Source organism: Seriola aureovittata, chromosome 1 (assembly GCF_021018895.1).
Source record: "Seriola aureovittata isolate HTS-2021-v1 ecotype China chromosome 1, ASM2101889v1, whole genome shotgun sequence".
NCBI lineage: Eukaryota > Metazoa > Chordata > Actinopteri > Carangiformes > Carangidae > Seriola > Seriola aureovittata.
In genome coordinates, this window is record NC_079364.1 from 6,194,901 (window position 1) to 6,208,196 (window position 13,296).

The following is a 13,296-nucleotide window of genomic DNA, read 5'->3' on the forward strand; positions in this document are numbered from 1 at the left end:
GTCTGTTAAATATGTGTTTTCTCCCCTACCCCTCCCTTAACATCTAACATCCTCCTGCAGGCGTAAGAGGGATTCCCTGAAGAAAAATGCCAGTGAGGCTGAAGCTGATGTGACACAGCGTGTGCTGGAAGAAAGCTGACTCATCAAATATCAATCCCTCTGGGAGCGACTAAGCAGCCGAGAGCAGCTCATATCTCCTAATGCCTAGCTAGAAGAGCACCTCACACCCCCACCACCAAGGGAGATTAACAGACAGGAGAAGCAGCAGGAATATATCCAACACCGGCTGTTGGTGAAACAAATTTTGGCCTCAGAAGGCCAATGAGAGCCTGGTGTTCTGCTGTCCCAGCTAATAATGACAAAGCTAAGAATGGCAAACCAGCACTTCAGCTGAACTTCACTGACTGACCCCACAGAGACATCAACAACCAGCTGATAAGAGCAGCATCATCCTCCATCAGTTTTACCCAAACCATCAGTGTAAAGTTTTGGGGGAAGTTTCTCTCTGAGTCGCTCCCCACACCTTTCAGCCCAGCCCGGCACCACCACAGTCAGTCCACCTTTAACCCGCCTCGCAGACCATGATGTTTCGTGATCAGGTGGGCGTGCTAGCCAGCTGGTTCAAGGGGTGGAATGAGTGTGAGCAGACAGTGGCTCTGCTTTCCCTGCTGAAAAGGGTGAGCCGGACCCAGGCCCGCTTCCTGCAGCTCTGTCTGGAGCACTCCCTTGCCGAATGCACCGAACTGCAGGTCCTGGAGGGAGAGGCCAACAACCCAGGTAGGATATTCAGCTGCTCAGACACAGTCAACTGTTACAGTACATCATCCATTAATATATAATGAACATGCATACAGGTACTGAGAGACCAGAGCTATGAATTAGTTTCTCAGATTGCATTTTTCTCCGACAAAAACCTAATCCTGCTCTCTCTATAAGGACAGTGATTTATAAAATAACACACTTACACCTCTTAAAAAACATTTTATTTGTATCTCTAAGATTAAATTTAACATACGTCCCACTGCTGGTAATTGGCAGAAGTTGTTATAAAAGGGAGAAATGCTTGTTAAATTGACAAATCTTAAATCTTAAAATCATCCTATGTTCCTATTGGCCAGTTTTCCTGAAGGCACTGTAGTCTCTGACCCTGGAGAAAACACACAGGAAAACACATAAGTATAGACTCCATGCAAGCATTAGAAGACATTCCCTGTTCAAGACATTCCAGCATCAAGAGTAACAAATAGCTGAATCACTGATTGTATGAAACTGTGCAAATTTTTGCGTTGAACTGTAGCCAGTCAGTAAACGACTGTGGGAGGAGGTTGGGGTTGTGAATAGTGTTAGCTCAGCTGGCACTGTGGCTGGCTGGAGAGTCAGTCAGTCAGTGTGCCAGCCTATAGTGCTGTAGCGCTCCCTGGGTTGGTATCGCGCCAAGGCACCCAAGGGGGGCTCTGGCTGGGTTTTGTTGCATCAGACTGCAGCGTGGCCATGGAAACAAAAACCCTGGCAACTGACTGGGCTCATGAAAAATAGAATGAAGTGTTGCTGCTGCTGCAATGTAGAGCAGGCATCTGTGTGTACCTATGGCAACATCTGCATGCAGTAACACATCTGCTGGCTGACACTGTGGCAGCAGACATTACTGGAGTGACATAATAGCCCTGCCCTGCAGTGACATTCACACATTACATAGTTTCCATCAGGGTTTACAATGGGCAGTGGCTGCAGTTAATATAGGCTGGTCTTTGTTATTGTTTAATATAAAGCTGGAGACATCAAAGCATACTATATAAAGTTTCCTTAGTGGAATCCTCCCAAAGTCAGGCTGGTTCATACTGTGAACCAAAACAAACTGAAGACATAGAGAGACTCTCATTTTTGTACTTTTCAGAATACGGTGTATTATGTGTGAGTCAGTGAGTCAAAGAGACATTGTCTTGTGATCTTTGTCACGAAACTTGAGTCACAGTCATATGTCATGCTTATATTCTGCATGAATATTAATTTCCCAGCTAACAAGAATCTGATTTATGATTTAGGTGGGAATGAGACATGAAGGAAATATGCTTGTGGGTTGAGTTTTGATTGTGTGTGTAAAATAACATAATCAAAAGGTCTGTGAGTTAAAGATTGATATGATTTGTAGCTGTGATTGGTATTTGAACAAATAGCGTGGAGTGGACGGTAAGACCTGAGATCCATATCATGCTATATTGTCACTGTCACATTTGCCTTGATTATGACGACACTTTGGTTTTAATTGAATATTTCTTGAGGAAAATTGCAGTTCTTCCTCTTTGGCAGTTTTGGCAGCGCCTTTCCAAGTGCACTGTGCTGATTACAATACAGCGCCACCATATCGCTGTGATACACCAATTGCAGTTATAGATGACAGATGCTTGTTGGTAAATGGTGTTTTCCATGAACGCACCTGTCAGAGTTTTGTCGAGAGCTGGAGGCGGCCTCTTAATTCTCTATGCAAACCCTGATTGTGACTTTCTGAAAGTAACATCTGTTGCAGACGGTTCAAAGAAATAGCACCACATGAGCAAACATTTATGCAGCATATTATGTTATTAGGCTTAAATAATACCAGTGCTTCGTTCGTTTTGCTGTGTACTCAGCACATTCTGTGACCTGATTTTAATTCGAACGATGAACCAAATTCCCTTTCTTAATAGCAAGTTTTTAACTGTTTATCCTTGCCGTTCTTTACTATAAATTGTGTTTTCTGAAGCTGGATTATTTCCCCAAACAAAAATTATCAGTGACTATCACCACAGAATATCAGTGTGCATATTTCCCTATTTTCAGCAAGTGTGGCTGTGTTGTTTCAGTACATTTTGGCTCTCTACAACAACCTCTGTCATAGTAGATTTTAATGAGCTCCTACCTTCTGTCCCTCCAGACTGAATTTTGGGCCACACCCTTCAGTTTTCTCCCACTTGTGTCAGCTTATGGTCCCTCACCGTCCGCTGATTCAGCTAAATAAAATGGAATCAGTGGGCCTGTTACAGCACCGTAGACTTAACATCAGGACACATGCTGCTGAAAAGAGGGATATTGAGAAGGTTGTCTGGTTACGTGATCCCTCTGGTATGTTGTGGTAGCTTGTTTGAGTGCTTATGTGCTAGGGTAAGGCTGATGTATTGGTTTGGTGTTTTACTGGGGCAATACTGGTCTTGTATTGATTATGGAGTATTTGCCAGTTTGTAATTATTTCTTACCACAGCTATGTAAGGAGCATATTTTTTTGTTTTATGCTTTTTTTTTTATAATGGAAGGAAGCTGGTATCCGCACTGTTGGGGATCTCTGTAAAGATGGATTTTTTTTTTAAGGAATTTGAGTGTGTTGTAGAACAATTTTATCTCCATCTCTCACATTTTTACAAATATTTACAGATAAGGGGCTGGGTAAAAGAAAAAAAATCTAAAACAATTCTCCAAAATACCCAAATACCCATCCCTATGGCACTAGAGAGTATGGCATCTCCAGAAAATATAGTTTCAAAAATGTATCAATCTTACCATAATGATTTACCACCACAAGGAAATGGGAAGAGCTATACAATAGAAAAATGAAGACTCGCAATCTGTTCTTACAAATACAACATATAGGTTAATACGGCTGAATGTTTTACACCATACCTATCACTCTCCTTCTTAATTACATGAAAAAAAACCAAAACCTCACAGTATCTTCTAAATGTCCAAGATTCAATAAAGAGGCTTACAGTCTGATTCATATGTTATGGGGCTGGGCTTGGATCTATGTCTGAGTAAAACGGTCTTTCTTACACTGATCGCAGCTAAGAAATACATTTTACTACAATGGAAGTCTGACTCTGCCCCCACACAACAACAATAGTGGAAGGAGTTGTTATCATACTGTACTGTATGAAGATGCACAGTGTGAAGGGAGTGATGGACATGTTTTAGAAAATTTGGGGTATTGCCTTATAGAATATTCCTGAATTTGATGCAAGTCAGAAGTGAAAGTAAGAAAGAGTTCATTATGACATAATCCTTGTCAGGTGGAGCCAATTAAATGAGGGTTGGGTTTGGGGATTTGATTAATTAATATTTTAATTGTATTATTGTATTGCTACATTGCTTGTTAAATTGAATGCAATTAAAAAGGTATCGATAAAACACCCAATACCTGTATTTTTCGAAGAAAGTGATCAATTTAAAACACAGAGTACTGGCAATGTAAGTCTAAAAAAGAGACATAAATCCAAGTAAAAACCTTTTAGCATCTCCTTAAAATTGTTAATCACTGTAAGCCAAGTCAGTTTAGGAACAAAATCACAAATTGCTCACACAACCTTGAGCCCCTCATACACAACTGTTAGTTTACTTACTGATAAGTAATAAGCACTGGTACAGAAATGAGACTTGCAGGCTGTTAAAGGGTTAACATGCAGCTGGAAGTCTTGGGCTGAGTGGAAAAGCGCAACTATTTGGAAAGCGGTGTACAAATGAATGGAATCCTCAGTGACCTACTTCTTTGAGTGGCTGAGAGGCTGCCTTGTTTTGGGACCCAGCGAGTGATGCGGCTTTATTTGCGACTTGAGATGCAGTCGTAGTCAATGGGATCACTATCTCCCTGAAAGACAGGCAGAGTTGCATGACACAGGATTTGTTTTAATTGTAGTTTTTCATTGACTCCCATTAGTAATTTGATTACTTTTAAGAGTTTGTGTATTTTTAAGCCTCAATATATCTATCTGAATCTGACCAGTATATATGTGTTAAAGGAGAATTGCATTTTCTGAGTTTTCATTTCAGCCCCAACCCTAAGTCAACAAGGGAGGTGCCATCAATAATCAGCCCTATAAATCACTTCACAGATTTATTTGTTTCTAATGGACCACAGTAAAAGTTTAAATCCAGGTTTTCTTTCGTGATGTTTGACGGGAGTAATATGTAGCCTGCAGCATTTTAGTTGTGGTTATTAAGGAATGTAACTTCCTGCCCCCGCCTCCCCTTAAGGAGAACAAAACTTCTTTTGAGACAATCCCAAGAGGGACAATATCGGATAAAGTTGAGAGGACATGAATAGGGAGCAGAGCAGAGCACCGTCTGAAGAACGACATACACACACACACACACACATACACACACACACACACACATTCTTACACATACACACACATACACATTCTTACACATACACACACATACACAGAGGGTGTAGGGTTAGTGTAAGGGGTGGGGAAGAGTGGACAGTGGGCCTGGTGTTCTGAATGACTAACTTCATTTTCGTGTGGTGTACTGCTGACCTGGCCTGCACGGCTGTTTGAGGAAGGAGGCAGGCAGTGATTCAATATGTACAAGCAGCTGTGTTGTAGAACTGAAGGTGACAGAGGTAGAGCTCTGTATATCGGATGAGTGGCAGCAGCCAATGTCACTGTTTTAAACTGGGAGTTCATCCATTTCAGTCTAGTAATGGCGTAATTTCTTCGATATGGTCTTCATCTTTTTTGCCCAACAAATTTTTGCTGTGGTTGTTTTTGTGCTACCGAGAATTTAGTTTCAGATCTGTGATAACATGTCATGTGAATTAGATGAACATGTTTTGTTTTTTTTACAGAGCAGGTAGAGGAATCAGACAGGACAACATCTGAACCATGAATGAATGTTCTGAGTTCTCAGTCAGAGATAGGTGTGGCTTTAAATATTAGTAGCTTTTTGTGTGGGTACACTGTGTGGGCTAAAATGCACAAGAATCCTAATTATCCTTTACAGCCGACATTAAAATATGCAATAATTAAGATCAGAGTATATGATGGAGTAGTGTCATTAGACTGTACCAGAGGCCACCAAATTTGGGCTTTCACTACCAAAATTCTTCTCCAGGGGTGCATGCTTCTTGATCACCATAGCTGGTTACTTTTCCCGCTGTGATAAGTGCATGATGGACTAAAATAGGTTAGTGTGCCAGAGAAACATCACTGCTTTCCCAAGAAAGATCTACAAGACACCATTGGGACAGCAAATGTAGATGTTGTCATGGACAAGTTGAATCGCTGTTGTGTTAAGCAATTAGAGAAAGACAACAGCAAAACAGACTTCAGTCTAGGGCAGCAATCAACAATTCTTTTCATTATCTATTAATATGCCAATTTTTTTTTTCGATTAATCAATTAGTTGTGTGGTCTGTAAAATAATGTTTTCAAATAGCTTGTTGTAATTCACCAATAGTCCAAAACTCAGAGATATTCAGTTTACTAGAACATAAGACTGGAAAAAGTAGCAAGTCCTCACACTGAAGAAGCTGGACCCATCAAATGTTTTATATTTTCGCTTAAAAATCAATTATCACTCGATGAGTCGATTAATCCACAAATTGTTTCAGCTCTCCTACAATCTGCAAGTTTAACTAATACCTCATTTATCAAAGGATTATTTAATTAGAATTTTGTCCTGTCCCTGTTTTTAATCCTTGTGATTAAAAGGCTTCATTAACTTTAACCTGTTATAATGGGATTCATGTTCATATAATACTTTCATAACAGTAGCAGTAGAGATTGAAATATACTGTCATTGTCCACTCATAGTCAAATTTGTAGTAGAATAATTGAATCTGAACTTGAAATGCTGCCGCCACTAGCTTTGTGTCTGATACTGTAGAGAGGGAGAGAAAGCATATTTCTGCATTTGTCTGTGTGTGAGATGACTGACATGAAGGGAAAGTCTGCGTTGTATAATGGCTAGTATTACTCAGTGAATTCCTGTTGCGCTCTCTGCCTAAACTAGGCCTGATGAAAACCTGGGCTGGAAATCAGCATTCCTGGCTGAGGCGGTAAACGGTTCCGGTGTTGGGGATACTGTCTAGGAATGTGGGCACGTCGGAGCACACTTGAGTCAGGCGCTCAGTGAGAGTTGAACGGGGGCTTTTCCAGTGAGGGGGGAAAAAGACACAGTGGAAAAGGAAAACTGATTCCACCTTCAGTGGAGCTAAGGTCTCCTGAGTACACCGCGGTATGGATGAGGGGAGGGTGAGAGGAGGAGGAGGAGGAGGGGTGGGGTGAGGAAGGGAAAAGATGAAGACTCAGAGAATACTGGTGCCATTTACAGCTCTAATTCATTCACCCGTTTCTCTGCCTAGTCTTTTGACCTCCTCATCAAGGTTTTTGTTTTATGTTTTTAAAGGTTTACCTGTTTTTGAAAGTCAAAATATTCAGACCTGGCTTGAAAGTAGCAGCTGTCCTTGTCAACACTAATTAAAAAGAGTTTGTAAAAGTTTCTAAAAATTTCCCTGGAAGAGACTTCCATTTCTTTCTGTGAGGGGTCAGGTGATCGGCAGAGTGTAACATAATCAGTACTGATATAACACTTAACGGCACCATGAAATAAAACAGAATCTTTGACCGAACCAAATCAGGGCTTCATGATTTTTCTGTAAATGTCTTCTCTGAAAGCAAGCATACACTTAAAAAAAACACAGCTATCACCCTTTAACTTGAATCTGATGTAATTGGCCTGCTCTGGCTAAAAATATTGGCTCTCATAGAGATAAAAGTTAAAAGTGGAAGTGATCTGATCTGATTTTTCACACACTCACACAAGCTCCATTTGTCAACATCCTTTCTGTGTTTCTAAATGTCTCATTGGCTATTCTGTCAAAGAGAGAGAGAGAAAGAGAGACAGAGAGAAAACTCTTGTCTCTGGATTAGGCGCCAAACTATTTCATCGCACCCACGCATGAGCAAACAGTTTATTTCTGGAAGTTGACGGTGTGTTCTGTGAACTCGTACTGAACCTCAGGAATGGGGACAGACAACCTGCCAAAACGACCAGAGGGGAAAACGAAATAAAGCTTGTCTTTTCCCCTCGGCTTCTACAGCAAAGGCTTTTTATTTTCAGCTCTTGCTTCCAAGTGTGTGTTTGTCTGTTTTTGTTTGTTTTCTGCGTGTGTGTGAAAACAAGAGGATGGACAGAAACTGGGGCTCAGGACTAGCTGCCAAAAGGCCTCCACGCCAATGGAAGATACTCAAAGCCTCAGACATGTCAGGCTCTTGATATTATCTGTGAGAGACGAGGTGTCACAGATAGCTGGGATTATGCAATCAAGCGCTTCACAAATCCTGGAGGTTTAGTTTCTCAGTGAACCCTTCTGTGCTTCTTTATAACTTTGATCCCAGCTTTGCTTTCCCCAGCAAGTTGGATTACTGTGTCATATGTGTATCTGTGTATGTTTACACCCAGTCTCAAACCAAAAGGCACATGATCATCATTTATGATTGAGCAGCCAGTCTTCTAGCATTAAGGAAGTGTTTCAAACAGACAGAATACACATTGAATATGTTTTCAGTTAGTATATTTGAGTTTTCATGGCACAAAAAATTAATAGTCTGACTCATGCTGTGGCTCTTGGGTGTAAAGAGGGTTTCGTATGTTTTTGGTACTGCCATAATTCTTGCCGTGTTACTCAAACATTTGCAAAAGGTCACAACGTACTAAAATAGAAAAAAGTAATTTGTCAGTATTGCTCTGACCTATCAAAACTATGTACACATGGTGGAACATTATAGTTATTGTAGGGGTCAACCACTCTGAGCGAAGTATGGAGACATTTCTGCAGCAATAAACACTCCTATGATGTTGGTTGTTGGTTTGGACCTGTCTGAATCTTCAGTGATGTTGGTTGAATGTTGTGGGGGAGAGGACTTGACTGGTCCCTCATTCTGTTTTAGCCTACCACCTGTAATAGACACATTCTGTGATGCTTCTAACGTTAGCCCCTGATAGTTCAATTTCTTTATGCTGATATAATATAATAGTGCCACATCCACAATGTAATTTAACTATTGGCTTTTGGATTTGTTTTTAAACATGAGACTAATTCATGAGACAACGGTGTCGACATTTAGCTAAAGTGGACTTCCGTTACTTATGATGTAGTTAAATGGAACACTTGTTACAGTAGTCTAATTATGTTGCTTGAGAAAGGGGCCAATGCCAAGATCATTGCCAAGCCAATGACAGAAGCTGTCAGAAGAAGAAGCACAAGGAAATACTTTGTGACAGTTTTTCTTTTAGTTGTAGTGGTTGTGAAATCATGTTAGTAACAATTAATGGTGGTATGTTGGTAACTTTTTTAGAATAGAATAGACACACATTTGTATTTTTTAAGCTAACCTACTGATCCAGTTTTGTAAGAGAGTTGTTATGGTTATGAAATCAATTTATAAAAGTCATATGTAAGCCCTGTCTTTTAATTAACCAAAGAGAAATTGCAATAGCTGTAAACTGCAACTAACCAAATTTTTTTTTCTTTTTATTTGCTACCTTATTTGTGATTTGTTCTCAGCATGTATCCATCCAAAACCCTTAGTGAGTATGTCTAAAAAATTTAATTAAATTATGCCGGAGTACAGATACAATATTAGGTTGAAAACATTGTGTGTGTGTGTGTGTGTGTGTGTGTGTGTGTGTGTGTGTGTGTGTGTGTGTGTGTGTGTGTGTGTGTGTGTGTGTGTGTGTGTGTGTGTGTGTCTGTGTCTGTGTCTGTGTCTGTGTGAGAGTGAGAAAGATAGCATGCAAGAGAGAATGAGAGAGGGTGAGAACAGGTGAGGGATACCAGCCTGTCTCATAGATGACCAGTCAGTCTCGCCCTGACCAGACCAGACATACAGGCGTATAATGTTTCCCCATATAGCCCCCCAGGCCCGGCCCAGCCCTTCCCCAACCCCACCCCACTCTCAGGCAGCTGGCTGTGCTATACAGTACACTTCTTGTGTAAGGAGGCTGTTTAAGCTTGGGAGCCATCCAGTCCCAACTGCACGGACAAGCAGATCTGTACAGACAAGGCAGTTCACAAAATAACATAAGTTTGACTTGGAACGAGGAAGATGCTGGCCCATAGACTGTACACTGTCACTCCATAATTTATCTAATAATCATGAGCTGTGTACACCTGCAGCTGACATTTTAAAAAAAACTTCCTTACGTCTTAATAACGATGTAGTTTCAGTTAGTAGTTTCTTGCGTCACTCAGAAATGTCTGGAACCTGGAAACTGGATTTTCTTCATCAAGTTTGCAATTACCAATAATTGTGTGTGATATGCTGGTAAGATTTTTGTAAAATGATTAAGCTATCAGTAAACATCCATAAAACCTGTATAACTTTAACCATTAGTAATCATTCAGTGTTTTATGTAAACTTGAAAATATAAACGACACGTTAGTTATTTGCAAAAATGCAATACAAAAATGTTTTCTGAAGTGCAGTGGATCTGTGAAGAGATAGCTGTGAATAAAACTGGGTTTATACTTGACACAAGGAGTTAACAGCAGCCCTGCTGTAGATACTTAAGGTGTATGTTTTCATTATTTGATAATTTAGTGATGGATGGACTGATACTCATAGCACTAACAACACCAGACATATGTATTTTACATGATCAGGCTGTGTCCTGCTTTTATTATAATCCCCACAGTAATAGTGTTGGTGTAATATAGAATGACGGTGGGCTATGCACAAGACTGAAAATCACGAGCCGAGGCTTTGTGACCGAGATGGCTTTGCTAGATGTGCGCGACTGAAAATGAGAAGATCACTGAGCCTTCTTTAACTTGCTTAATGTTGTCTTTGATGCCAAATCTCTACTGGCATCAGAAATCTGTTGGAGAAAACACCAGCAGCCCAAGCTGACCAGTCACAGTTCTCTCTTGTGGTCCCAATGTGGTATCTTTGTGGTGGTCGTGGCCCCACTGTATAGTTACATTTTTGAGATGTACCTATATCCGCTATATGCCCAGGCTTGGTAGCTACACTGTAACACCTTCGAGCACAAATATAAATCTGCCTTAAACTGCCCAACTGACACTGAATTTTCAATATCAATAATGAAATGGAATGAAAACAAATTCAACAACAATACATCAGCTGAAATTAGATTTTTTTTGCTATAAATTTTACCTTTATGAAGATAGTAACGATCCATTTTGACTGACACTGTCAGAGAGCTATTGATCTAAGTTTGTGTTTATTATTGAGGTTAGAGATGTCCTGAGCCAATCCCAAGGATCCTCATCAGAGCCGATATGGGCATAATTTGTAGGATCTGCATCGGATAAAAAAAAATCTGATTCTTTCTGTACTATATTCTATTGTGTTTCACCCCCTACAATGTGAACATTGAGCTATTTTAGTGAAAATTTGAGTGTGAATATGACAGTGAGTGGTTGGCGAAATACCCTATAAGAGAGAGAAAAGAGAGATAACAGATTTGTTAGCACTGGAGTTTAGTGACTGACAACCAGCATTATTACAAAACATTCAGGTAGAAGCTTCTTTAGCTGCTGGTGATCGTCACTTTTACTAGTTAAAATGGCAAACATCACCGATGGCAGATCATTTCAGCTGTCGTTAATTAACGTAAACTCTGAATAAATTCTCTGATATAGGTAAAACTGAAACTCTGTGTCTGTACCTGTCTTTCTATCTTATGTGAGGGAAGTGTATCCACTGTGACATTACGGTTCAGTTACAGTTCACTGAGTGTTTCTGTAGTTCCAACAACTCCAGTGGAAAGGAGTGGAGAGCCTAAAACTTTTGCACAGTACTTTATTAACAAAGTAAGCATAAGAACTCTGCGTTATTTAAGTCTTTGATTACCATTACACGTCTTATTCCTACCATAACGTTGAAAAAGGCTAAAGACATCTTAACATGAGGCGGGTTGGGGAAAAAAAAGTATTCTTGGCAGGTTTATAGTTTGCTAGTCCACAGCAGCCGAGCCAAAACCTTAATGTGGGGCTCTGCTCCAGGCTCAGCTGTGTCTCTGACTGTCCCCTCTGTCCTCACATGAATGGACGGTGACAGTTGAGACACAGCAAGGCGCCGCCGACCACTCTCGTTTACTTCTAATTGGCTGACACACTGCTGGCCACGACAGACAGAGTGACATCACCAGAACCAGCCCAGCAAGAGAGCTCTATGGCAACGGTTGCTGTGACGGCCATACAACATGAGACTTTGAGTCCCTGGTCGGTGGAAATGACCTCATCCAAACCAGACTCCTCCAGGAAGCTGTGTTCACTGTCTGCAGCCAGACTAACCAAGGTGCTCAAGTCCCGCCCAGGTGTCAGTTTAAATCACTTGTCATAAAAAATACTATAAATTCAACTAAAGCCTCATGTGGACAGTATTAATTTCTCTTGGGGAGGTGGGTTGATTGTAATATTACCTGCTATGCTAGTTGATTATAATCCAGTCTGGAGTGTGTAAGTAATTTTTGAACCCCTTTCCAGTCAGACTTACATCTGAAATTATAATAGTTTTTTATTTAAATCACATCCGGAGCAACATCCTTAAAATGGATCTGAGTTTTTCTTTCCTTCTCGTGCACTTTACCAGTTCAGTGTGAAATTCAGCTTTTATGTGATGGAGGAAGTTTTTGTCAATCTGATAGGCAGAAACATGTTAGGATGTTGACCGAATGGATGGGCAAAGTCCACAAACCCTTAGGGTAAATATATTTCCTGGACTTTATGATCATACAGTATATTATAATTTTGAACTGATGCTGAAACTGTGGATCTCCCCAAACACAGAGGAGACATTCACTTTCTTCTCTTGTCCAGTGCCTCATTTTCTTCCTTTTCATGGAGGACGCCATGACTGAATCTAAAAAGGGATGACGATTGTGAAGAGTTACATGATTTCTGTTGTAGACCACATCCTGTAATACATAAACTTTGAAATCCCATGTACAACAATAATCAAATTACCAGAGACCACAGGGAATATTTTATCCCCCACCTCCCTTGTAGTGTTAAACATTATGACTGTACATAACAATATACATCTTTGTATAGAGTGATATTTTGTATGTTTGAACATCTTTAAGGAGTCCAGTAATCCTAAAGTTAAAGTTAAACGTTGTAAACGCAGTTCTCTTTGATCCACTGATCGACTCTAGTAGAGCTCTTGTCGCCTCAGGCTGGTGCGCTGTCATGTTTTTCCGAATGGGTCATGTTATTTCACCAATTGGTCCCTACACACAAACACACTTATACAGCTCTGCTGTCAATGAAGTGATCGGTGAAGCTTGAAAGACTTTGATTGGGCCATAGACAGTAGAAATACTCGCAAAAAGATTCCTGTGTACCTACTGTGTCCCTTCTTCAAGTACTTTCACCTTCTTTCACACTCATCCTCCCTTGAGTGGCTTGTTGTTGTTTTTGTTGTTGTTGGCAGACCGCAGCACTAAAGCAGTTTACAAAGACACACTCCCTTAAGTTCACAAATGTACCGGAAACAATAACCCAAACCGCAC

At 40.5% G+C, this 13,296-nt stretch overlaps 1 protein-coding gene across 2 annotated transcripts in view; it reads left to right on the plus strand.

The window, feature by feature from the left end:
• The window catches only part of samd4a (sterile alpha motif domain containing 4A), a 50,499-nt gene that overhangs the window by 1,156 nt on the left and 36,047 nt on the right, over nt 1-13,296 (plus strand). For both annotated transcript variants that reach the window (XM_056372675.1, XM_056372684.1), the window contains exon 2: nt 61-777. In XM_056372675.1, the coding sequence (XP_056228650.1) occupies nt 582-777 (196 nt within the window). In that variant the 5' untranslated portion in view covers nt 61-581. The remainder of the gene's footprint in view (nt 1-60; nt 778-13,296) is intronic.